The 27,029-nt window shown below is 41.3% G+C and overlaps 1 protein-coding gene and 1 long non-coding RNA gene across 2 annotated transcripts in view; both read left to right on the top strand.

The window, feature by feature from the left end:
* Nucleotides 1–9: 9 nt before the first annotated feature.
* LOC109514057 (uncharacterized) lies at nucleotides 10–3,909 on the top strand. The gene is made up of 2 exons (XR_002167923.1): nucleotides 10–377; nucleotides 3,018–3,909. It is a non-coding gene; the product is annotated as an uncharacterized LOC109514057 (long non-coding RNA).
* Nucleotides 3,910–7,732: 3,823 nt separating this feature from the next.
* atp8a2 (ATPase phospholipid transporting 8A2) overlaps nucleotides 7,733–27,029 on the top strand; it is a gene marked incomplete at its 5' end in the record, with an annotated part of 43,008 nt that continues 23,711 nt past the window's right edge. The window contains 23 exons of the mRNA XM_019866828.1: nucleotides 7,733–7,761; nucleotides 11,857–11,956; nucleotides 13,064–13,162; nucleotides 13,255–13,300; nucleotides 13,458–13,498; nucleotides 13,978–14,051; nucleotides 14,131–14,200; nucleotides 14,660–14,787; nucleotides 14,870–14,981; nucleotides 15,059–15,227; nucleotides 15,330–15,457; nucleotides 16,255–16,332; nucleotides 16,431–16,519; nucleotides 16,724–16,768; nucleotides 16,925–17,000; nucleotides 17,775–17,963; nucleotides 18,035–18,084; nucleotides 18,164–18,233; nucleotides 18,435–18,519; nucleotides 18,595–18,734; nucleotides 19,887–20,025; nucleotides 20,104–20,168; nucleotides 26,815–26,987. Of these exons, the coding sequence (XP_019722387.1) occupies nucleotides 7,733–7,761; nucleotides 11,857–11,956; nucleotides 13,064–13,162; nucleotides 13,255–13,300; nucleotides 13,458–13,498; nucleotides 13,978–14,051; nucleotides 14,131–14,200; nucleotides 14,660–14,787; nucleotides 14,870–14,981; nucleotides 15,059–15,227; nucleotides 15,330–15,457; nucleotides 16,255–16,332; nucleotides 16,431–16,519; nucleotides 16,724–16,768; nucleotides 16,925–17,000; nucleotides 17,775–17,963; nucleotides 18,035–18,084; nucleotides 18,164–18,233; nucleotides 18,435–18,519; nucleotides 18,595–18,734; nucleotides 19,887–20,025; nucleotides 20,104–20,168; nucleotides 26,815–26,987 (2,195 nt within the window). The remainder of the gene's footprint in view (nucleotides 7,762–11,856; nucleotides 11,957–13,063; nucleotides 13,163–13,254; nucleotides 13,301–13,457; nucleotides 13,499–13,977; nucleotides 14,052–14,130; nucleotides 14,201–14,659; nucleotides 14,788–14,869; nucleotides 14,982–15,058; nucleotides 15,228–15,329; nucleotides 15,458–16,254; nucleotides 16,333–16,430; nucleotides 16,520–16,723; nucleotides 16,769–16,924; nucleotides 17,001–17,774; nucleotides 17,964–18,034; nucleotides 18,085–18,163; nucleotides 18,234–18,434; nucleotides 18,520–18,594; nucleotides 18,735–19,886; nucleotides 20,026–20,103; nucleotides 20,169–26,814; nucleotides 26,988–27,029) is intronic.

Below are 27,029 nucleotides of genomic sequence, written 5' to 3'. Positions count from 1 at the left end.
GTAAAAGACCAACGGCGGCTTGTGTGGCGTTTTATCAGCGTTACAAGAATGAATTGCTCACTGACGTGAATGGTTGGTCGATACTATGCGGCTGTGCGCGTGTGTTGACCGTGAATGTGAGAACAACGCAAACGTCGCCTCGTCCGTCCCTCAGACGAGGGTCGTGATGTCGCTGTCGCGGCTTGTCCGTTAGAGGCGTGTGTTTGCGTCCGCTATTTGGGTGCGCTTTCGTACTGGGCGTCGTTTGGCAGGCCGAGTTATGGAAGCGCTTTTGTGTTCCTTGGGAGCCAAAGATTTTTTTGTGCACCAGCTGGACGACGAGCCTACTAACAAGCCGATTTAACGGTCACGTGACCGCCCGAAGCGCGCGCGACCTGGTAAGCGGAACGGGAGGCCTCGCTTTACGGCAGACCCGACATACGACGCCGGGAGAATGCAGTGATGCTAAACCTTGACATTTCAGCCCCAAGTCCTTCACGAAAGCAGACTGATTATCTTTGTGTTGAACAAAAGTAAGACGTTTGCAAACGCTACCTTTTACCTTGGAAAACATCAATCAACATTTATGCTGATTGTCTGACACGTCTCCGACCAAACTGAATCAATAATCAATTTATTTGTGTGCATTTTCTGCAGTCAATTTGAAATAATCTCCTGTCAACACAAGGATGGAAATTTAATGAAAACCTTTTTTTTTCTCAAACCGATTCGTTGATGATTTGGAAGAATAATCAACAGATGAATCCATTATTTAAATAATAGGTAGTTGCAGCCAGATATGTGAATAGTACTGTGACTATTGTATTATATTGCACTTAATTATTGACCTTATCCATGTTTGTATTTATATTGCACTTAATTGAACTGTGTTTTCTTTTCTCTTCTTTCTACCCACAATCTTGCTGCTGAAGGCTGTAAATTTCCCCAGTGTGGGACAAATAAAGGATATCTAATCTAATCTAATCTAATCTAATCTAATCTAATCTAATAAGGGGAAAATTGATGAAAAAAATGACTTGAGCCTCCCCCCCTTCAAAATATAGCAATGATCATATAATTATCTAAGGCATAAAGAAAGTATGTCAGTGAATAACACACACACACACACACACACACATACACACACACACACACACACACAGACACACACACACACTGCACCGAGAGCAGTGGAATGTCCTCGAAGAGAGTAGAATGTGTTTGTCTTTTATTGTAATAGTCATCGGCACATATTGTCAGGCTGCTGCTATGCTCTTGTTGCCTGTGTGTGAGTGTGTGTCTGTGTGTGTATGTGTGTGTATGTGTGCGCTTTTGCCGCTTCCACGAATACAAAGGTCAAATGAGTAAGAGATAAATCATTAGTCATGGAATGAAACACTCGAAACGAGCATGACGAAAGTACAAAGTCGGGCGCGTGCGCACATGGGTGTATCTATCCCGTATGGGCTCCATGCTGTAATCTCGTGGAGTGTGAGCTCTTGATCTTGATTCTTTGCTCCAATTAGCGACACAACATTGGTCATGACACACACGGTTACCAAGCTGTTACGTTTCGACCCATTAAATTCTGTATTTTTAAGATATTTCAGTTTTTTTTCTCCTAACGTTAAGACATAATCTCTTGAAAAAACTTCATTCTGTTATGTTGTGGCTTTTTTCCTCACAGTTGTGAATACTTTTTTTGTAGAATAAAATATATTTCATCTCGTAACATGATGCCATTATTCTCCTTGAAAAAAAAACTATATATTAAATGCTATTTTATTTTTAAATGTAACACTGTTCTTCAGGTTCCCCCCCTCCCTCCACAAAAATGTATCAATGTTAGTCCAAACTATTCTGGCTTATGCTAGAAAGACAAAACAAAAAGGTCAGGAAAAGCCTACTAGAACTTCTGAACTTTATTTTATGGTAATACTTTAATTGGGTTCAGGTGTGTGCTGACTCCCATTTAACATGATCTTGAATGTGATTAGTTGAATCTGAACGCAGTCACGTCCTCAGCTATAAGAGGGTGTGCACACTTTTGCAACTGCATTTTTTTTTAATCATCTCAAAAAGAAATAATTCATCTTCATCTTTCTTTTATACCGCAAAACCCCTCCGTTTGAGCAGGGGTGTGTAGACTTTTTATATCCAGTGGAAATGTCAGCTTTCCAGATACCACATCTGCGCAAGCATGTGTGTGTGTGTGTGTGTGTGTGTGTGTGTGTGTGTGTGTGTGTGTGTGTGAATTGTGGTTACGTCATTCAGTGGGTCATGAGATGTCTTAGTATGTTAGGGGAAAGCGGGCATTTATTTCTCTGTTTGTTAGCATGGAGGCTAATTCATTAATGCATGTTATTGTGAGCGAATGGCGCTCCTGTGAGTGATATGCAGTGCGCCCAACTGTCAATGTGTGCTGCTGAGATAATGTAAGAGTGAGGCTTTGAGGTACTTAGGAGTTCTGGACAACAGGGGGCGCTGCTGTGTTATAAATAAATGACTGCCCATCGTCTTGCACGCCTTCCATTTCCTCACACATGTAAGGTGATACAAATGTGTGCTCTTCGTGTGTGCATATTTTAGGGCTGAAAGAATTTTGAAAAAAAAAATTGGAAAAATTCCCTCAAGAGTGTGAATGCGATTTAACATGTGATTTATTTTTATTTTTTTTACCAACGTCCTGAATTTTTTAACAAGCGATAAATGAATCTTGAGTAGAATAAATAATATTATATTTATGATATATAAATGTTTGGCGTTGCGTTAAGATATCAATTAACCCCTTCATGCACCCTGTAACCTGCTAACATGATAAGCTGTCCACTGTAGTAACCGCTGTCCGTCAAAGGGTTAATATGAGAGACACATTTATCGACGTGTAAGAGTCGCAGTCTTTGCGACTTGGAAACTACATTCTCCTCCATTGCAAGGTCGATTTCAAGTCCATGAATTGTTCAGCCTTAGTATATTTACATGTTGTCTTGTTGTTGTGTGTTGTTCTCTCCCGCCCCCCCACCGCCCGCGGCCCACAGAGCAGTTAGTGTTGACCACCATTAGGCAGGACGGTTCCGAGCCTAAGGACCCCAGCCGGGGTGCGCGCCCCCGCCCGCCAGACAGGTTTGACAAAAGTGAGTGATGCAGGACCAGACGGCATTCGCAAAGGTGCATGTATGCCAGGAATAGATGTCACGAGACTCCTCCCCTCGGCTAACCCCCCCGCCCCCACCCAGCCCTCGAGAGCTGAAACTAACGGTGACTAAAGTGTTCCGTTTGGTGGCAAAAAAGTGAGCGCCAAGGGATTGAGTAAAGTGTAGCTACTCGGGGCCTGGAGTGATGAATGCCGGATTCGAACCCTCCCACTGCATGTGCTTATTTGGGGAGAAAGAAGGAACCGTTGTGACAAGGTCACATCTCGATGAAAACAGATAAATATTCGATCTGAAATGTTCTCACGGTTATCATTAGGGATGTGAACGTTTCATCGGTACAATGTAGGCAGCGAGCTGAAGACTGACGAGCGAGTGGGGATGCATTTGACAAACATTTACCGGAAAGCCCTTGCATGCTATGCAACACACAACACATGCATGTCATGGCTGGACATGCCTGGCAAAGCGCTTGTACATGTGCATGTCCCAACCTTGCATGATTTATTTCATTTGTTTATTATTAACAAAGATGCAAAAAAAAAAAAAACACGAGCGAAGGTGTGTGTACAATTGTGGTGAAACAGTCCCAACGGCTGCTCAAGCATAAATGACGAGAAAAAAAAAAGACGTATTCTCTTTCAAAGAAAACAAAAATTGTGATGAAAAATAATCCGTTACACAACGTTACACAACAAAAATTCAACGCCTACACAGGCATTAATTACAAGAACAGGAACATATTTTTGGAGGAAAAAAATTGCGATTAAAAAAAAAAGCTTTTAATCGCATAAAAAAATATGCTGTTGTACATCATGAATCTCATAAAATGACGCCATATTTGTAAAATAATTGTTAATTTATTTTTGTGTCATTCCGTAGTTTTATTGAAAAAAAATTGCGCCATTCTTTGGGAAAAATTGTCACTCGTCATTGCTTTGTAATGATTTTTTTTCCCCCCAAAATAAATTCACCATGTTCTTTTAAAATTTTGACATTATTCTGACTGCATTATGTTTTTCTTTTCCATGGGGAAAAAAAAACCTACATAAAAACTTCTCGTTCTCATTATCTGCAAATTTTTTTCAATTCAAAACATTCCACTTTATTCTCATAACATTATGCCATTTTTTTTGTCAAACAAATGTAACTTCATTCATGTATTGTTCCACTATTTTTGTCAGAAAAAAAAAAAAAAGCCGTCGCTCCAACATGTTTCAAAGCAGTAGTCCCTGCGGACAAACGATCACTTTTTCTAGTCGAATCATTTGAGTCATTCGATGAATCGTTTCTCATAGAACGAATGCACTTGATGTGATTTCCAACCGGTACGTTTGCGGTTACGTGTGTCTCACGTGTAGGATTACGAGCGTGTCTTGGCTTAGCCGGCAGGTGAAGTTGCAGCGCAGACATAGCGAGGATTAGCATGCCCGCACTGTATCGTTCGGCCCCGTAAGAGGCTTTTTGGCCTCTCCGCTCCCTGCTGATCCGTGACAGCGTGGGAAATGGACCCGGCGGCAAGGTGGGAGACCGGGTCGAGCAGAACCTGCATATAGCGGATAAAAAGGGGCTCGGGGGCTCTCGCCGAGGAGCGACATGGGACTTAGCGGTCGACTGGGCCGACGACATTCTGTTGGTAATGTTTTTTATTTTCTCACTTCTGCTCTTGACGTCCTCCTTTTTAGTCCAGAGCAAAAAAAAAAAAAAAAAAAAAGAAAATTAATAAATCAGTTTTGGTTCAAAGTGCGGCGTTAGCGTTGTTACGGTAAAACCTTTACTAGCCGTTTTGGCAGCATTTTTTTTCATACAGCCACAAACAAGCACCTTTTATGAGTAAACAAAAGAAGTGACAACAAAGTATGATTTGTTTTGTCAATTCATTGACAGCTTATTCGATTCTCAAGAACCAGCGACATGAACATCCGTGAGGCGCAGCGATACGCCAAACTGTTACTCACACTCATTTCAAAATGAGACTTATGCTATTAGGCTAATGAAGCTATTAGGCTAATGAAATGTAAAGCTAAAAGTCCCAGCGCTGTCGTACTGGATTATATCATCACTCACGGAATCGGTCTTTCAAATTGCTTCGTTGCAAAAAAACTGCTGTGTAATGGACTGTAATGGGCTGTTTATTTAGCAACCATCTCTGGCTTGTCATTAGCCGTTATGCTAATGCCTCCAGCAGGCTATTGAAGAAAGCATCTGCTTGGTAAAATCTCAGGGTGTCTCTCATATGTGTGCGACGTGATTGTGCGCGACGCCAAATGGTCCCAATCGACTTGCAGATGGCTCCCAAACGGCTGTCAGGCCGCAGTATCGTTTTGTTTTCCGAGTTCCGGGTTGAAGGTTACCACAAGCGTGTTCGACTCGCTTCTTACCCGTGCGTCCGGCCCCGCCGCGCTCCGCTTTTCCTTTTTATTGGTGAAAACTTATAGCGGGCTTCTAATCCCATCAAGAGGTGCTGAGTAACCCGAGCGTTGATCTGCTCAGAGCCAAAGTGGGGCTCCCGGAGAATAACATTATTGATCGGGAATGGCGCAGGCGTAACGAAAGTCACTTGTGGACAACCGGGAAAAGCGGCATGTACAGTACATTCGAGGTCAAACGGCTCATCCTGATTTGCAGTGTGGAGCGATTGTCATTGTGACTTACGGGCCCGCAGGTAATAGCCTGCTCGCAGATCTACAGATAAGACAGACATTTGTTATCATTTGGCCGATAAGGACTTTGACCCGTGCGGAAAGCTCACCACTCGGTGTCGAATAGAATAGGCCTTTGAGTGCTGCGGGATACTCAATCCGCCAGACAAGGCCCCGGCCTTTATTAGTTTCTAAATTATTGAAGCACCAGGCAGGGCTTGTTGTGTTCACTCGCAAGGAAGTCTGTTGCAGTCAGACCGACTCCCATGAGGAATTAGGTCTGAGTGAGTTTGAAAACTAATCTAATTGCCCCCCCACCCGCACCCTCCCACCCTCCATAATTGCTGTTGAATATGAGGTGATTTTTTTTCAAGGATATCAGACTTGGGTGTTATGTTCGGCTTATGCTAAAATAAAAGCAAATGATGCATGAATAAATATGAAAAACAATTTAATGGACTTACATTAGTTGTTAACTCGCGGCTTGCAATGTGAAAATTCTATTCGACGACACTGCGATGTTGATTTGAATAAATTATTCACTACAGCTCTAATTAAATGTATCGAATCATAAATCGAATGTGATTATTGGATATGGTGCTTGGCAATATTGACAATGTTTTCCATCTTGATCATGATAATGAAACATCCTCGTACCTTGAGATACGTGTGACACAAGTTCCGTGTTTTTCAAGATACGAGCCATTGTTTGTTTGTTTTAACTTTGACTTGTAAGCATTAATTTGAGCTACTTACACTGTATGGTGACAGTAGCTGAAGAGAGGGACCGGACCCGACCGGCAATAGCGATAATCCACTAGTAAGTGACGTTCATTATTTTTCAGTGAGTTTTTGTCCCTCATTTTCGCCTTAATACCTTACATGAGCTTTTGGGGTTCATATTAAATGTATTTATTTAGGTATTACTCTACGTTCTTGCGGCAGAAGGACTGCCAAACTGTTGTTCACGTAACATTACAGTATTACACAATATTTGATTACCCTTTTTTTTTTTAAAATCTTCCACTCGATGAATACTCCATATGTTCAAAAACCTAAAACTAATACAAAAACTAATAAAAATTAAAGCAAAGCATTTATGCAAAAAAAAAAACTGCTTTAAAAAAACTATTTAAACTCATCAAATTTAAAAAATAAAATAAAATTCTAAATGAAATAAAATGTAATAAAAATAAATAAATCCGGAAATACTATAACCAAGGCTTAACGCATCAAAGATTGCCAGACAGCGGATCAAACCATGACCCCAGTCGCATGCGTGCTACTGTCCCTTTAAGAAAGCGGAGCCCCGGGTTTGCCCCCCTCCTCTTTCTCCTCCCCGTTCTCCCCACCCACTCACGGAGGCTCTCCACTCCATATGGCTTCCTCTCGTCATCCGGGCTGTCGGCAGCAGCAACAGCAGCGGCGACAACGCGCCGCTCGCCATCACGCCGGAGGGAGGAGGCACCTCCGATTGTAGGACTGAGTCGCGTTGTAGTAGTAGCAGGAGAGTTTCCTGATGGGGAGGCGTCGGAGTCGGAGGGGGCCGACATCTTGACATCCATCCGGACTTCCTTCTTGGAAGAGCCGTCGCTTTGGTTCCGTCCGTTTGTCCGTCCAGGTCTGCAGCTGAGTCAATGGCGTGCGAGGCGGGGCCGGGGGACTGGGGGGGCGGGGGGGGGCGAGATTGTTGCATCCGCTTGTCACTTGACAGGGTTCTCCATGTGCTGCTTCCTGGAGGTGGGCCCGGTGTGTTTGTTGCCTATTGTGCACCCCTCAGCACATCCATTATTAGCACGAGGGAGGGGGGGGTGCAAGAGTGGGAGGGTGTCCCACAGGCGCATGGAAAGGCAACACACACACTCAGCCTACAGTAAATGTCTTTTGAGTGTGTGCGTGTGTGTGTGTGTGTGTGTTACCCTCCATCCACCCACCCTCATCTGCCTGTCTGTCTCTCACCATACCAAGTTCTGCGACAACCACGTCAGGTAGGTGCCGATCACATCAACGCGCGGATGCAAAGAAAAAAAAACGACAAAAAACTCGCACACAACCCCTGTTCAAATGCAGTGTTGTGATGAGACCAAGGTAACTTTTTCCAGCATTAATGTGATCAAAATAAAACATAAGTTAGCGAGAAGAAATAAAAACAAACAAATGAGGTTGCACAAGTGCGTAGGCCTGCTTATAAATGAGGATGTGGCTGTGCTCAGAATGAACCAATCACATTCCAACTCAAAACTGTCACCATTTCAAGTGCCTCTGATTAACCCCCAATAAAGTTTTGATGTTCTAGTGGGATTTTCCTGACATTTTTGTCGCCACAGCTAACGGCGCAAGCTGTGGCCCAAGGTTATTATAGTGCGCAAAAATTGACCCAAGTTAAAATGAAAATGCATTCAAAGAAAAAAAAACAAAGTAAATCTAAAGTACAACTAAAAGTATGGCGAAAATTTTATTCATTTTTATTTTTGTCGATTAATGCACATGAGCTTTCAGGGGCCATTCTGTATTTATTTCGAAATTGTTGTGCATTCGTAACAACACAAGAAAAAAGGTCAGTGGTTTTAGAATTTTTAGTTTATTTTACCTCATCAGACAATATTTAATAACTTTTTTAAAATCTTGCTTTCGACAAACTGTCCATATATAAAAACTGATACAAAAAAAGAAAAATTGAATTAAAGCAAACGAAAAGAGATGACAACTCACAAAATTGAACAACGAATAAAAACTAAGTGAATTTAAAAAACAAAAGTCAAAACGAAATAAAAGGTAACTCATGAAAAATCCAAAATTATCCTCACCCTGCTGTGGTTTGATGAGCTCTTCCAAAAGTCATGAAAACAAACAAACAAACAAAAACAATCTCCTGTCTTCTCATGTCTGGGCAAGGGGGCGGGGTCTTAATCTTTCAGAGAAAAAAAACCCACACACTTGTCATCTCCCAAAAACTCGTAGGAAAACATCTTATGGTCCCACGACACCAAGATTGAACTTTTTTTTGCATTCATTCTAAAAAGTAGGTTTGGCGCCATGTCAGTGGTGGTATAAAACCTTCAAGGGAAAAAAAAAATGTCAGGAAAAGCCTACCGGAACATCTGAACTTTATTTGGGATGAATCAGAAGCACTTTAAAAGATGGCAGTTGTGTGCCGAGTCATTTGACATGAGTTCGAATGTGATTGGTTCATTCTAAACACAGCCACATCCCCAGTTATAAGGGGGGTGTGCGCACTTGTGCAACCACATGAGCTCACTTGATTTTTGTCCTTACATTCCTGAAATGGTTTCACTTTTTTTTTCCAATGGCCTTTTAAAAGTTGTCGGTCACAAGAACGGTGTAAAAATGTTTTGAAACAGTTAGGATGGGTCTCATTTGTTTATTTCACGAAAAAGCTGCCATTTGAACTTGTGTGTGTGGACTTTTTATATGTCCTGTCGATGCAACACATCGTTTTTTTTTTTTACACATTTCTGACTAAAACTTATGTTGAGGTCTTCAAGAGAAAGACGTCACGTGTGGAAGTAGATAAGAAGGCGCTTTAATAGCTCATCCATTATGTGCTTATTTGCGGCAGTCCCAAAGGTAAGAGGCCCAAAGTGGAACTGTGGCCATAGTTGAAATTTGACTTAATCAGTGCATCCACAAAAAAAGTTTTGATTTGATTTTTTTTGGGGGGGAGGTCCTAATCTTAATGTATTTTCATCTAATATTTTTTGGCTAGTTTTTTCTTGTGTAAGATGTATATTTTTTAAATTTCTGGGCTTTATTTTCTGAATTTTGTGCATTTTCATAAATCCTTTTTTTTCGTATTTTTGAAATATTTAGATATTTTTCATCTAATAGCTTTTAAATTTTTTTGTCTTGTTTTTTTTTTCTCAGATTTTTTTATAAATTTGTTGTCAAGTTTTTTTTTTTCAGTATTTTCATATTTTTCATCTAGGTTCATTTTTTTTGTTGTTTTTCTGTTTCATATTTATTTATTTATTTATTTTTGGTCTGGTACATTTTTTTTTTATGCAGTGTTTTTGTATGATCCAAAAAGTTTTTAAGACAACCCTCATCATTTTTGCTCACTGCTAACCAAACTATTCTCATTGTTTTGGAGTGACAATATTGTGGGCTTCATATTTTTTCGGCCAACACTGAGAGTAAAAGTGTCCGTTCGTCTGTCACTCAGTGCATCGTGGCCAGCATATCGTAAGCAGCTGCACCCAACGGGTGGGAAGCTCTTCCGCTGGTGTCTTCTGTTTTTGGAAAAAACAGTCCAGGCGTTTTTTAAGTTAACGCCATAGTCAAAAGAAAGAAAACAAGAAAACAGCGGACACAGGTGGTGAGGGCTGGCTTTCTATAGTGGATAGTGAGTGCAACAAAGCGGCACTAATGCACAGGTTGCATAAAAAGTGGCGACGGTGAAATATGGAGCTGCAGAGCGGATCCAGATAAAAGCTCCGAGGCTTTAATCTTACTGCAATCAATACGGCTAGTGAAGGGCTTCAGGAAGACCCGCGCCGCTGCATTTTCAAACCTGAATGGCATTAGGCCGGCCCCTGAAAGCCGCGATTTTTTTTTCAACTAATTTTGGCGCAGCGATTGAGCCAAGAGATCCCTCCGGTTGCCGAAAATACACACAAATCACAGCACTTTGCGTCACTGCGATGGCGTTTGTCCCACTTGGGTTTAAGTTATAGATTTTGACATTGTACGTAAGTGTTTGAAAAGTAATTAGTTGGAAAATCCACAAAAATTGTGGAAAAAAACAAAACAAAAACTGAAGTATAGCAGGCAATGGGCCCCTGCATATTCGTGGTTTGGCACATGCGAACTCGCCTATAAAAAATATATATTTTTGCCAAAATTTTTTGTGGGGAAATTCTATTGGCAGTACATCAGCGCTTATTTAAGAATTCCTTTTTTTTTTTTTTTTTTTTTTTGCGAGGGGGATTAAAAAGTGTTTCAAGACAGTTATAATGGGCGTTCAAATTGATTTATTAAATTAAACTACAGAGAAAAAACTAGATATTAAGTGAAAATCCTGAAACATAAATAATTATATTTTTAAAAAAATTACAAATGTAAAATTTATTTATTTATTTTAATTTCCGATAACAGTCCATGATTTAATTTTAAAAAAATGAATAAAATAATTTCTTAAAGCAAAAAATGTTATAAATTACTGGTAGAACAAAAGCAAAAATAGGCTGATTTCATTTTTTTGGTTTATGTTGTAATGTGTTCAGCAAAAAAATAAATAAATAAATAAAATAAAAAAAAAATTGCCGACTTGAAAAGAGCTAATATCAGTTGATTAAATCAGCCACTTGATGAATTGGTGGGGCCCTAATAAGAACATTGAGAGGGTGGGGGGATCAATTACGAAGGTACCAAAGCAAAATAAGTGTTTACATTCAGGATATAACTTTCATGCTTTTTATTTATTGATTTGCTTTTTCGCAGAGGCCTGGCGGTTTTGTGCTAATACTGCTATTTGGAACAGTTCATAATTCCCTCCCACGATATGATGATGAATCATTTCAAACCTCCTTCTTTTAACCCTTTGAGGGACCGCGGTTACTACAGTGGACAGCTTATCATGCTATCAGGTTACAGAGTGCATGAAAGGGTTAAAGTGCCTCGCTCCTTCCTATCTGTCCACTCCAAAGCTCACCATGAAGGACTTTTTTTTTTTTTGAAGGCCATTTACGAACACTGAAAGAAGCTTTTAGGCTTTTAGTACTCAATACGGTTATGTGATCAATACATTTGATTGAAGTCGCTGACAGTCCCGCCCCCGCCGTTTTTGTCAAAGTGCTCATTCCAAATTTATCTTAGAAGTTTTTGTATATTTATAGGCGACATCCACTGCGACGTTTTTGGTCTCCAAGGTTTCAAACGGTGTATTGATTAACCCTTTCAGGGACAGCGGTTACTACAGTGGACAAGCTTATCATGTTATCAGGTTACAGGGTGCAGGAAAGGGTTAAAAACCTGGTCGTTGAAAGGATGCACGTGAGTTAATGGCGACTCTCTCTCCCTCCATCTGACGCGCGATCTTCTCATCCCCCGTCGGCCGCCGCCAGTACCACCAAATATGGCGTCCTCTCCTTTCTTCCCCGCTTCATGTACGAGCAGATCAGGAGGGCCGCCAACGCCTTCTTCCTTTTCATCACACTCATGCAGGTAAGCAACTTGTATGATAATCAATATGTATATTTTTTTTACAATTGTGCTGAACAGTTGGACAGAAAAAAGACTTCATATTTTCGAGTATTATTTTTGTTCAATATTTGTCTTTTTTTTTGTTTTTATTTCCAAATGTTTTATTTTACATTTTCTTTGTGATATATTTAATCTAGTGTATTTTTTGTCTGCGTTTGTATTTTCTAATATTTTAATGTCCTTTTTTTGCTTTTTATTTTAGATTTCGAATGTAGATTTTACTGTAATAATTTGTATTTCTATGATCAATGCATCCATTATCTGAAACTGCTTTATCTTCACGAGGGTCGCGGGGCATGCTGGAGCCTATCCCAGCTGTCTTCGAGCAATAGGTGGGGTACTGCCAGCCAATCGCAGGGCAGACATAGACCAACAACCATTTGCACTCACACTCGCACCGGGGGATAATTTAGAGTGCTCCATTAACCTGCCATGCATGTTTTTGGAATGTGGGAGGGAATCGCAGTACCCGGAGAAAACCCACGCAGGCATGTGGAGAACATGTAAACTCCACACAGGAAGGCCAGTCGAACCCTGTACCTCTGCACTGTGAGGCCGACGTGCTAACCAGTTGACCGCCGTGCCGCCCTTTTTTCTATTATGCTTTTTAAAAATATTTTCATAGTTGCTATTGTTTATAATTTTCTGATGTTTTTTGGTCTAATATATTTTAGTATTTGTTCATTTTTTATCAAGCACCTTTTTTGTCTATAATTTTTTTCCCACAATTTTGTTTGTGTTTTGTCTTATTTTGTCTTTCTTTCAGGGTTTTTTTTTTTTTTTTGTATATTTATTTTATATATTTATTTATTGTCCAGTATTTCGGCGTTTTTTTTTGTAATATTTTTGATCTTCTTATATATATATATATATATATATATACACACACACACACATAATTTTGTATTTTATTTAAATTTTTTTGCTATGCATTTTGCCTTTCTAATACTTAAATATTTATCTTCAGATTTACAGATATGAAGCGAGAGCATATGACATGAAGGCCCTGTGTTTTCAAAACTAGCTGTTATTATTACTCTGGATTTTGACCTGTGCCCTCCTCGTCAGCAAATCCCTGACGTCTCTCCGACCGGCCGCTACACTACGCTGGTGCCGCTTATCTTCATCCTCACCGTGGCCGGCATCAAGGAGATCATCGAGGACTACGTGAGTACCTTGCCGCCATCCTCGCTGACCCTGCTGCTGCCCTGCGCTAGCGTTTAAAAAAAAAAGCATGTCAACCCTTTTCTCCGGGGCAGAAACGACATAAAGCGGACAACACAGTCAACAAGAAGAAGACCACAGGTATCCGTCTAATGAATTAACCACCACTCTGCATGTGTGGCTTTGTTTTCCCTGGGCTGTTGTGTGTCGCTCATTCCACACTTTGCTATGACAAGTGCATAAGAGCTCTTCTTGAAAAGGCTGACTGACAGCTGCTGTTGTCCTTCCTGTCTGTCAGTGTTGCGTAACGGAGCCTGGCAGACCATCATCTGGAAGCAGGTAACGCTTTATCCTGCAAAAAAAAAAGAAAAAAAAGAGATTTTAAGGAAAATTGAATATCTCAATCCTCTCTCATCCTGCATTTTGCGCCTACAGAAAGCAACGGCTGTAGGTTCAAGTACATGTTTCGTGACGATTATTCATGATACATTTGTTAGTTTTGAAAAAACAGAATTTGTTTACTGTCAAAGCATAAATAAAATAAAAATATGTATTTGTATTTTTGACAATAGTTTTTTTCCCGTGGTACAGTATTGAGGAACGAAAGCTTCCTGATTTGGACAATAGGATTTTGAAGTATGTGAACCTGCTGAGTTGTACTCCAATTAAAAGGCGGATTAACCACTGTACCGCTGTGCCGTCTGTCATTTTATGTCATCTCTAACGGCTGCTCACGAATTTCTTCTTTGTTCACCCCCCCACTGCCCCCAAATCACCCCATCTGGCCTTCATCATGCCGTTGCCGTGCCAACCATTAGGTGGCAGTAGGAGACATAGTGAAGGTGACCAATGGCCAGCACCTTCCGGCTGACATGGTGATTGTGTCGTCCAGGTCAGAGTGTGTTCATGAATGCACGCTTGCTGTGCAGTATGTGGTTTTACAAACACGACTCCGCGCACGTGATCCACAGTGAACCTCAGGCCATGTGCTACACGGAGACCTCCAACCTCGATGGGGAAACCAACCTGAAGATTCGACAGGTACAATGAACTTTTTTTTTTTTTTTTTTTTTTTAACATTGAGGGAAGGTTTTAGTCACGTATTATTTATCAAATTGTGTTTTATTCTGTTTTTAAATTTTAATGTTCATTTTAAATTAACATTTTGGGGGATTTTTAAATAAATAATCCAAATCATTATTAACTTTTTTTTCTATTGTAATATATTTTTTCATGTGCTTGAATATTGTGTTCTTTTTTTAAGTTGTTATTATTGTACTGTGGTTTTTATTTTAATCACTTCATTTTAACAGAAATTTTCTTTTAAACGTCAATTTTAAATTGTTGCTTTCATTTATTGGGATTACTAACAAATTGTATTTTCTTTCATTTCAATTTTTATTTGTTTTATTATTTTTTTTATTCGGATGCTTTCAATTGTGATTCATTTGCATATCTATTTTGTTTAAAAACGGCGTACTGATGTGCTTGCACTTGCAGGGTCTCTCGCTCACGGCAGGCATCCAGACCCTTGAGGACCTGATGTCCTTATCCGGCGTCTTGGAATGCGAAGGTCCCAACAGACATTTGTACGATTTCACCGGCACGCTGCGGCTGGAAAACCAAAAGTATGACACACACACACACACACACATACAGGCGCACACGCACACTGGGTTCCATTGCATAATGGATTTTTAACCTCCTCAGAGCTGCTCCTCTGGGCCCAGACCAGGTCCTGCTGCGTGGCGCTCAGATCCGGAACACTCAGTGGGTGGTGGGAATCGTGGTCTACACCGGCCATGACTCCAAACTCATGCAGGTAAAACGATAGCAACATCATTTTATATGGGAATTCCACTCAGACGTCTCTTTTCTGGCAAAAAAAAAAAAAAAAAGAACTCCACCAAGGCGCCCTTGAAGCGCTCCAACGTTGAGCGGGTGACCAACATGCAGATCCTGGTGCTTTTCGGCATCCTGTTGGTCATGGCCTTGGTCAGCTCGGTGGGAGCCGCCATCTGGAACAGGCAGTACACCGAGGAAGCTTGCTGGTATCTGTCCCGACAGGGTGAGGCCAGTTTAAGACACTATGACCTACATCCTTTCATCCATGGAAAGCTTTTTAATGTTTTTTTTTGTTTTGTTTTGTTTTTTTGGTGGTGGATTATAGGTGACATCTCTACTAACTTTGCATACAACCTGCTGACCTTCATCATCCTGTACAACAACCTGATCCCCATCAGCCTGCTGGTCACGCTGGAGGTGGTCAAGTTCACCCAGGCCCTCTTCATCAACTGGGTACGCAGACGTGGTATCGCAAATTTCAAAATCATACTTGTCTCTTTAGCGGTTATCCTGTCCTTAATACAGGCTTCTGTTGCAAGAAGCGTGAGCCAGAAGGAAAGAGTGTGTAAGAGACGACGAATGTTCACAATTTTAGATCAGCCATGCTTATTTGGTATTGTATCAGACATATTAAAGCTCATTTATCAGTACAGTATCAGCACTGATATCGGCGGAACCAGCCTCTTTTGTACTTGATATCAAGCATAAGTTGATTTTGGCTGATTTTGATGTCTTATTTTGTTTGTTTTGTATCAGTCATGTTTAATGGATGTGTTGATATCACTACTGGTATCAACGATACACATTTGGCCGACTTGGTATGGTAACACTCAGATTGAGTGGTCTTGATGTCACAAGTGGTATTGCATTTAATAGCATTTAAATTGGTAACTCAACAATAGGATTATCATTGATACTACCCTCTCCTTTAGTTGATATCGTGTCAGGCATATTTTCAGGATTCTTTTACTTGGTATCGTATCAATCATTGACAGTGGTATTGATATCACTTTCCGTATTACTTGGCATTGTATCGGTCATATTACGGGTGGAATTGATTTCCCTCCTGGTATCTCAGGTTTAAATTGGGTTCTCTGACCAATATCAGTTTTAGTATCAGCGATACTAGCTTCTCTGCTATTTGATATTGTATCAGCCTTATTTAAAATAATGCAGGTTATCGGATGTCATTGTTCTATTGCTAGAATTGATACTAGTTGTGTTCTATAAAATTAATTACATTTTTTAAGGATGTGGAGATGTACTACGCTGAGACGGACACGCCAGCGATGGCTCGAACGTCCAACCTGAATGAGGAGCTGGGCCAGGTTCTCCTGCGCTTCGTATTTCACATTTGTGAGCATATTTTGCATATTATTTACCCATTTGATTATTTTTATTATCTTTTTTTTTTTTTTTTAAACAGGTGAAGTATTTGTTTTCGGACAAGACAGGAACGCTCACCTGCAACGTCATGCACTTTAAGAAGTGCACCATCGCAGGAATCACTTATGGGTAAGCATTTTTTTTCCTTTAAAAAAAACAAAACAACTGCTTTACTTTTCGACCCTCCAATCCCTCTTTTTGTTTACTAATTCCCAACTCCTCTATGCATTAATTCACCTGACTTGTTTCATTTAACTCCGGCATGCTTGACGAGAACAAACTAATCAACTCATCCACTTGATTTCCCTTCCGCAACCCCAATTATTACCGCAGCCACTTCCCTGATCTCGACTGCGATCGTTCAATGGAGGACTTCAGGTGAGTCGAGCCGCCTTCCGGTCTGTCTGTCGGGCTTTCTTCTGTGAGTCATGATTGCCTTTTTGGGGGGAGGGGGTGGGGTGGATGGGGCATCAAAAGGATTAGTTGGCAATGGCAAAGCTTCCCAATTGATTTGTTTTCTTTTGTTCTTGACAGCAATCTGCCGTCCAGCAGCAACAACTCCACCGAGTTTGACGATCCGGCTCTCATCCAGAACATCGAAAATGGCCACGTATGTGTCACATTAAAGCAAGCTGACTTCTCCATGATAAATAACTTATGGGGATATTAATGTATGTGTTAGAACTTCACATCTTGTAATTAATTGAATTATTTTGAGATGACAAATTATGTTATGGTAAATTTTAGGTTTATTTTTTTTTACCTTACAATTTATGATATGAGCAATTTCAAGCACACATTTTTTATTTCATTGACCACCTTCGCAGTGGCGACACGCTGTTTGCCAAGAAAAATAAGACAGATTTTGATGGTCAAAATATTTGTGAGAACATAAGAAAGTTTGCACACACATCACACCCGGAAAAATAATCATTCTTTCTTTCGTGCATTGTAAGGTTTAAAAAAAATGGCAAAATAATAACTCTTTCATTCCAGTACTGTAAGGTTGAAACAAAAATGGCTCAGTAGCGCCCTATAAGGTTTTCACAAAGCAGCTCCAGTTGTATGTTTCACAAAGATCCAAAACCTGCAAATTAAAGTTCTGCATATATACTGTAATTCATTTAATAAAATAAAAATGCAAAATAATATTTTGGGAAATTGAATATAATAGTAAATATTTTTGTATGTGTACTTTTTCTTGTTCCAACAAATATTGATATTGACTTGCTGACAAGGGGTTTGGATTATGGTTGGATGGATTTTATTTTATTGTTGCGGTTCCCTCCCCTAGCAAACGCCATCATGCCTTAATCATTATAATTTAATAATTTTTTTAAAAAGTATGCCATTCTTCACGAATGCACCTCCGACCTGTCTGCAGTTGACGTCCCCTCAGATACGTGAGTTCTTGACCATGATGGCCGTTTGCCACACGGTGGTGCCGGAGCGCGAAAACGACCAGATCATTTACCAGGCCTCCTCGCCTGACGAGGGCGCTCTGGTCAAGGGGGCCAAAGGTCTCGGCTTCGTCTTCACAGCCCGGACGCCGGATTCGGTCATCATCGATGCCGTAAGTCTCAAACTTGGACTCAATCTTGTTTGGAGCTGCAGAGGAGTTGACGTTGTGTTGTTCTGTTGCAGAGAGGAAAGGAGATGACCTACCAGTTGCTGAATGTGTTGGAGTTTTCCAGGTCTTCCTTGTGTTTCATAAATTTCATGGAAAAAAACCCAAACAAAGATTGTCGTGAACCTCAAACCTTCTCTTTTCAGTAACCGCAAGCGCATGTCTGCGGTGGTGAGGACCCCGAACGGGAGGCTGCGGCTCTACTGCAAAGGAGCGGTATGTTCATTCCCATTGGCGATGGCGCTAGTTATTCTCAGCTACTGGTATCGTGATACCAGTCTTGTACAGTCTTGTTAAAGTCAATGGTGTTTGTCACAGCAGCCTTGGGTTGGTTTCATATTGGCGTACGTGATATCGCATCAGTCGATATGTGTATCTGCTACAGTATCAATCTCGACATAAATATATGTATTTCAGGATAATGTGATATTTGAACGTCTGAATGAGGACTCTCAGTACAAAGAGTTGACCATCGCTCACCTGGAGCAGTTTGCCACGGAAGGTCAGTTATGCGAGCACAGGTGGGAAATGTCTTTTTCTTTTCTGCTGCCTTCCTGAGTCGTTTCCATCCATGCAGGCCTGAGGACTTTGTGTTTCGCCTACGTGGACCTGCGAGAGGACGCCTACCAGGAGTGGCTGAAGGAATACAACCGCGTCAGCACCGTGCTCAAGGACCGAGCGCAAAAACTGGAGGAGTGCTACGAGCTACTGGAAAAGGTCCGGTCAAGTTCCCTAATATCGGCCTTGGTATCGCTTGCCGATTGGCGATGCCATGGCCTTGGTATCGCTTGCCGATTGGCGATACCATTCTCGCTTGCTTGGTATTGTATTGGCCACATTGATATTGGTGGTGGTTGGTATTTTTTTTCCCAGTATTGGTCTCTCGGTGATAGCAAGTTAATTTTCTTGATATTGTTTCATCATCCTGAAGATGTTATCAAACTCCCACCCCTCTCAGTTGGTGGGTATTGGTATTGGTTATGAATATCAGCATTGGTATCACACTCCTCATTCTCTCGTGACTAACCGAAATAAATACGTTTGTTAGCGTGATTCACCCTAGAGCGACATGCTAGATGTCAGATCCCTGACTACCAGCAGGTGGCGCAGCTGCTCCACTTGCGTCCTACGGGCCAGTTTTCTGAGTTGCGTGTTCTGCTATCAAGCTCCATAGGTGGGGAGAAAATTTGGAGGTGCCCAAAGGAGGGAGTCATGAGTGGGAGGCTTGTGGGGGTAAAAAGAGGAAGCGGGAGGAGAAGGAGACCACAAGTCTAATTAGCCCGCATGCCAACCTGCCAAGAGCCCCCCCCCAATAAAAATGCAGTCAACAACATAGCAGTGTTATCATGCGGGGAGTGTTTGTGAATGTGTCTAATAAGCGTACATGTGTGTTTAATTGCTGTGCAAATTGAAGTCAAGGGGAAGAAAGGGGTGAGAGGCGCAGGGTGGTAATGGTTGGATTTTTGGCATCGAAGTCACGGGGCGTCCAGAAGAGCCACTTTAGGCCTTGCCGCCATAATTGGAAGTGAATGATGTTATTGGCATGACGGCAGTCCTCACACACACACACACAAGCTGTCCTGCTCAATTTGTACTTGGACATTCACACTCGACATATGCAGCCTTCGGGAAGCAATCTAAAAGTTCCAATACCAAGGCTGATAAAAATCGGGTATCTGAACTTTGATTACATCACATTACATAACTTACACGAACTTATGTTTTATTGATACGAGACTTGGTAAACAAGAAGGTCATTATCCCGATACTGTTGCTCATGTAATATAACAAAGCAAAATATAAAAACCAAATGAAGGAGCTCTTCTCTCACAAAGTTTTTTTTTTTTTTTTTTTTTCATAACGCAACAGAACCTCCTTCTGCTGGGCGCTACCGCCATAGAGGATCGCCTCCAGGCCGGCGTCCCCGAAACCATCGCCACACTGATGCGGGCAGACATCAAGATCTGGGTTCTGACCGGAGACAAGCAAGAGACAGCCATCAACATCGGTAAGAAGAGATCATGGCCAGTGTTTTTCTGTTTGGTGTCACCTTGAATTTGACCTTCTCAACCCGTGTGCTCCTTAGGCTACTCGTGCCGCTTGGTGACGCACGGCATGTCCCTCATCATCGTCAACGAGGACTCCCTGGACGTGAGTACTGCTTTCCCCCTTCCTCTCTTAGCTGCTTGCGTTGTGTATACTTGGCGGTTGCCGTGGAAACTGGGGCGCGGTCCCACCCGCCAGATGGATGGGCGGGGCTCTTTGTGTGCTCACAGGTAATTAAAGTCTCCGGTGTCCCCTGTATTTCTGGAGACACCTTTGTCTGTCTTTGTCACGGATTTTGCACACACACAAGCCTACCGGGCTTTTAACTGTTGCTTGTTGTTCTGTTGTGCAGGAAACTTTGATATTAACATTTCTAAGATTGATTTTTTTTTTTTGTGTACATTTTATGGCCAGCACTCACCTGACCTTAGTTGGTTTTCTCATGGTCATTTTAAGCTATTGTTATCAGTCACTCTGTTTACATTAGGGATGGGCCAGGAATCAATATCGCCCCATTAAAGCCTTATTTCCTAGCATCGCCTTCTTGCGAAGGCTGTCCATACTAGCCGCTGATACCAATGCATCGAACATCAAGTCTTTCGCACCAGTGGTCGGCACTATACCGCGGCGGTTTGACATGTTGATGAACCATCATGTGCATCAGAAAGAAAGAAAAACTCACAGTTATCTGTCATTGCTTTAATTGGCATTTTATGTATCAAAAGACCTAGTGGTATCGGCATCTATGATCTCATAAGTTAAAGGTGGTATCAAACATCCCTAAGTTATATCAATGATACCAGCTGTATTAAAATGTGTATCGGTTCATAATATCATATATTGTGCAAGTGTCTCTTAATTGATATCGTACCTGTCCTTATCAAATTTGAATTGCATATTGTTTCTTTTGAGTATCAGGATTGGGGATACTAATAATATTAAGGTTCGTGTTGGTCATTGATAACATTGATCATGGTGATACCAGCCTCCTACTTGATATTGTATTAGTCTATTAATTTACTTGATGCAACGGCCACGTGAAAGTTGATATCAGTAATCAGTCTAAATATCAGTATCGATATCAGTGATATCAGCCATATTAAAGTTTGTGTCAATGTCAATATCATATTGTTATCTGAAATACCAGGTTTTCTCACCTTGTATCATTGCCATCATATTGATCTTGATGTTGTCATTTGCAATACCGTCCTCTCTTAGACTTAGTATCAGCGAACGATATCAATATTTATATCAGCCTCTCTGAAATACCAGGTTTTCTCACCTTGTATCATTGCTATCATGTTGATCTTGTCGTTTGCAATGCTGTCCTCTCTTTGACTTGGTATCAGCGAACGATATCAATATTTGTATCAGCCTCTTTTACTTGCAGTTGTCACGGTCAGAATGTCTTCCCATATCGCTGTATCTGCCGAATGGAAGTGTTTGCATGGTCTATTTTTGTCCCTGTCTTGTTTGTCTAATTCAAGTCGCGTCTTTACGCTCAAGACGCCATCATGTGTGACGACTTTGCCCAAAGTGTTTTGATTTGATTCCTGTCATGTCTCTCTCTCTCTCTCTCTCTCTCTCTCTCTCTCTCTCTCTCTCTCTCTCTCTCTCTCTCTCTCTCTCTCTCTCTCTCTCTCTCTCTCTCTCTCTCTCTCTCTCTCTCTCTCTCTCTCTCTCTCTCTCTCTCTCTCTCTCTCTCACGCACACACACAAGCTTGGTCTTTGAGACCACATGGTGATTCATGACTCATAAAATGTAGAAGCTTGGCGCTGAATAGTGTGCAAGGCTTCGTTTATTGTCCAAATGTGCTAAACTGTACATCAAGACATTTTCTATTTACATTCACAACTTTCTCACTTCATCAAGGTTGTTACACAGATGACGGATTGCCCCGTGCGCTGCCAGCATCTTGCCTGACAACCTAATATTTAGCTTATGAAAAAAAAAAAAAACACCCGAAATGGTGACTCAACGCCTTTGGAACCTGCTGGTTGAAAAATCTCAGTGGGTTTCATGTAAAGGGAAATTATTATGGAAAATGTGTTGGGGCCACATACTGCGCATACAGTGCATATGAAGTGCTGCCTCCAACAATGAAAATTTTGTTGGCTTTATTTTACTTATCTTCAGCTAAAGAAAACTGTCTAGGTCTTTGACCTATTTAGAGCTGCAGAAGTGCTGCCTCCAACAATGAAAATTTTGTTGGCTGTATTTTACTTCAGCTAAAGAAAACTGTCTAGGTCTTCGACCTATTTAGAGCTGCTGACTCGACAATTGAATTAGTTGTTCGTCTTATGAGCGGATTATCCTTAATAGAGTTTGGATAACTGTGTTTGCAAACTGGCTGGCTTTGAATAATAAGAGTTGGGTTTTTTCCTGACGTCTTTGCACGTGAAAGTTGCCAGCAGTTAGTGTGTGTATGTGTGTGACACTTACTCTCACTTAAAATAACTTTGCTGCTGTTTTCCAATATGACTTGAACCAGAACTTGTTTATCATCAGTCGCACCTCTTGTGTGACCTTCTCTGGTCCTCTCAAAGCCTCATTTCCATTGCAGAAGAGAGCCATGGCAAATGTTGTCTAAAATGAAGTAGTACTCTGCAAAGGCTGTGGGATATTTGTTTTCAGTATCAGCGATACCAGCATCTCCCACATGATATCGTGTGTTAAATTAAAGTTTGGATTGGTAATCAGGATTGGTATGAGTGACATTAGTCTCTTGTTTTATTTGTTGCATTGGTATCAACGATACCGTCCACTTTTTAATGTGATATAATGTCGGTCGTGTTACGCCAACTTGTATTGGCTTTTGGGACCAGTTATACATGCCAATCTTACTTGATATCGTGCTGTTATTGACGATATCAGCCTCCCTGCGTGATATCGTACCAGTCATGTTAAAGTTTCTGTTGATCATCAGTACTGGTATCAGCTCCCCTTGAAATTTTGTGGCCACTCTACTTGAATATCGTATGTAGCTTTCTCTTGTGGCTAATAAATCAATCATGTTAAAATTTGTATCGGTTCTCAATGTCGGAATCAGTGATACCAGCCTCCCCTTCTTTATCCCGTTTTGGTATCAACAATACCAGCGTCTCTCTTAGTAGTTATTGTGTTGTGTTGGTGATCGTTAATCCGGCATTGTGTCGTGCTCTTCAATTACAGTATGAGTGTCGTTCAGTCATATTAAAGTTGTTATCTTTATCAAGCTCCTGAGAATGGTTGATTTCATTTGATCTTGGAAGCAAAGCAGGGTCTTACTCCGACAGCAACATATATTTTCTGTTTTTTCACTTCCTGTATAACATCCCAATACTTTGAGGCCACCTTTTGCAGTCTTTCAGAATGGCCTATCTGTTTGAATGCCAATCTGAGCAGTGGATTCCTTCCCTGTATGTCTCATTCACACCACCAAGTCCACGTCTGTCAGCACCTTGTCTTTGAGTAGGAAGCAACGGCAACCTCTGCGCCTGGCGTGTGTGTGTGTGTGTGTGTGTGTGTGTGTGTGCGTGTGCGTGTGCGTGTGCGTGTGTGTGTGTGTGTGTGTGTGTGAGGGGAAAGTGGGAGCGAGCACTTGAGATCCGCAATTTTTTAAGGGGGGGGACTGTTGGAGCTCTCCTTTTGGTGCGCCTCAATGTGAGTGATGCCTGCTGGCTAACGTGACCATCATAGATGCCACACACACACACACACACACACACACACACACACACACACACATGCACACACACACAAATGCTGGCGGTATGCATGGGTAACGTCTTATTCGGCATTCCCAACGGATGCATGAGTACACACGTCTTCTAACATTCCCACAATCCTTTTTTAAGGCACACAGAACTGGCCATTAATCATCTTTACACACACAAACACACTTACACTGTATACATATTGTACATACAAATATAACGGGGTTTCTTTTGGTGTATTTCCTGGGCATTCATCACCCGTGGCATTTATAGACGTGTGTGTGTGTGTGTGTGTGTGTGTGTGTGTGTGTGTGTGTGTGTGTGTGTGTGTGTGTTGTGTGGCCAGAGGATGTGTGTATTTGTACAGATGCACATGGATGATAATGAAACGATGCGTTAAAACGCCAAATGGTGACAGATCGCGCACCTCAGAAATGAGCAGGCTTCATTTCCACTCTTAGCAGCTGTGTGTGTGTGTGTGTGTGTGTGTGTGTGTGTGTGTGTGTGTGTGTGTGTGTGTGTGTGTGTGTGTGTGTGCGTGCGTGCGTGCGTGTTATGGCGGTGTAGTTGGAAAATTTGAGATGTACCTTTATATATCATTAGTGGTATCGTATTGGACATACTAAAGTCATTATCGATATCATTATTGACATTGGTGATAGCAGTCCCTATTAGTAATATATCATTTTTTTGTTTGGGTCACTTGTCACTTTGTATGTTTATGATATCAGTATTGGTATCGTATCAGTCATATTCAACTCAACATCGATGTCAGTATTAGTATCAGCTATAAAAGCTATTTCTTACCCGAAAACAAAATAAACAGAGACATGATAGTGTCGGTTATCAATACCAAAGTTTTTAGCGATATCATGAAAGGTATCAGTAATAGCAACATTTGTTACTCATCCCTTGTTATCGATACCAGGAGTGGTTTCCTATTGGACACGTTACCGTTAACAGTATTGCTTTCATATCAATCCTAATAAAGTCATTTCAGGGTATCAGTGATAGCAGCCTTTCATACCCACTTAGCCCTCGTTATCGATACCAGTAACAGTATCAAAAGTCTCACATGATGTTGTTGTTAGGGTGACTTTTGGGGCATATTCTTCAACAGACTGTTGGTTGGCCTCCAAATTGCACCAAACCCGCCTGCATGTCTGGGCTACTTAGGCATCCAAATATAATCTAGATAAAATTTAGTGCAGACTGTGTGTGTGTTTTTCCAGCCTCTTCGAGCTCAGATGCTTGAGATAAGTCAATATTTAGTTTGGGGGATTAAAAAAATAAATGGCGCAATCAAGTGAGGAAGGCAGCGTTTCCCTCAGTAGCGAGGCGTCTAAATATAAGCGGTAATTTAGCATGAGAAAGGTACTTAGTTGGGCGGTTTTTGCTCTGGTCTCGCTTTTGATCTTTGCAAGAAAGCGCAACACAGGTTTGTTTTTTTTTTTTTTTTTTTTTTTTTTTTTTTGTGGTTTCTTTGTTTTGGTGCCACCGGGAGTCTTGGATGAGTTCAAGGCTGGCATGAGACGGGAATAAGAAGTCATAGGTTGTTACATAGAAAAAAACCAAAATGTCTTTTTAATAACCCACCACAGTATAACTGAGTTAAATGCAACTATAAAATTTGAAAAAAAAAACAAAATAAAATGCAACTATAATTCAATGAAAATATACCTGTAAATTCTTGTAAACGTAAAATATTATATTACATAAAATATTGGCAGGAACGTCAGCGCAATAAAGTCCGTAGCATTGGCTGCAACAAATTATTTAAGGCTAGAAAATCGTTTGGCGATTGCTTTGTTTGCACGCAGGTTTCACGCAATCGCACAATGTGACACACAGGACGTTCGAGAATTCGACACCAAACGCCTTTCACCGGCAAAACTGCGAGAACACGTGAGAAATCGGAACTCCTCTGCCATTTAAGCGTTTCACGAGAGTGCAAAACAACCCTAATGAGCGCTTTATTTTAGGTTATGGGGCTATTAAAGCGGCCCCTGTAGGGCGTGATAGTTGCCCGGCAACAAAAATGGATTCCAGATCGAGCGCCACGCTTCAAACTGTCATACAAGCAACGCTTGCGAACAAAAGAATCGGCCACATTTAACCTACAAAATATTTTTCAATTAAAATTGAATGAAAATATCTGATTTAAATTTGTAGTCAGCATGAAAAATACCTTTTTACTTAAAATTCAAATTGTTTAAAGTGTAGTTAAAATGTATTTTTTTAAGTGTTTTTAGGTGCTAAGCTATGATGCTACGCTGTTTAAAAACTGATTGCACAAATCGAGATTTTATTAAATTGGTCCCAACTCACTTGCACTGTGAATCTGGATGAGCCAAACGCGTTTATACACCCCCCCCCTCTCATTTTTAAGGACCTGACAAGACGCTGCCAAACTACACACAAGCCCACATCACAATTACATGAACAATGCGGCCTTTCTTTTTTCGACTTCCCAAGCAGTCCCGCACATGGGCCGCACCACGCCCCCTCCCAAATATTCCCGCTCATGTTTTCTCAGCCCGGGGCTGTATGTTTTTCTTTGTATGCCGGAATTCCTGTTTGCATTCACCTTCACACCCCCCCAAAAAAAACACAAACATAATGAAGGGATTAACAGGCGATTACAGGTTTTCATAGTTCTCCTACCCAAAACTGTCGGCGTGTGCGCTGCAGAACGCGTGTTCGCGTGTCCGTACCAGTGCGGAAAGAGATAAGTCGATCGCTTCCACTCAGCACAGGAATGAACACAAAAGTGCCTCAGCCGCAGCAGAAGCAAAATTCGGAAAGAAGATGATTTAAGAATTGGAAAAACACATTTAAATAGATGGTTTTCATCACTTTTATTTAGTTTTAGTTTTAAATTAAGGTGTTGATTTCATGTCAAATTAAGCCAGGGTGGCATTAGGGAGGAAGGATTTTATTAGCCTGTGACTGCACCTGATTCCCTCGCAGGGGACGGTGCTGTGCAGTTGATGTTCTTTTGCACTTTTCATTTTTTTTTGCTCAAATCCAAGTCTGGTCTCGTCTGTTTTTGCAGGCCACCCGCTCCACCCTGACCGCCCACTGCTCCTCCCTGGGCGACTCGTTACGGAAGGAGAACGAGCTGGCGCTGATCATCGACGGCCAGACCCTCAAGTACGCGCTGTCCTTCGAGCTGCGCCAGGCCTTCCTGGACCTGGCCCTGTCGTGCAAGGCAGTCATCTGCTGCCGGTGGGTTACGTTATTCATAATGTTAAGTGGGGGGGGTGGGAT

The sequence above is a fragment of the Hippocampus comes genome, unplaced genomic scaffold, assembly GCF_001891065.2.
Source record: "Hippocampus comes isolate QL1 unplaced genomic scaffold, H_comes_QL1_v1.1 scaffold181, whole genome shotgun sequence".
NCBI classification, from domain to species: Eukaryota; Metazoa; Chordata; class Actinopteri; order Syngnathiformes; family Syngnathidae; genus Hippocampus; species Hippocampus comes.
Note: the sequence above shows the minus strand (reverse complement) of the source record. Positions and strands in the feature narration are given on the sequence as shown.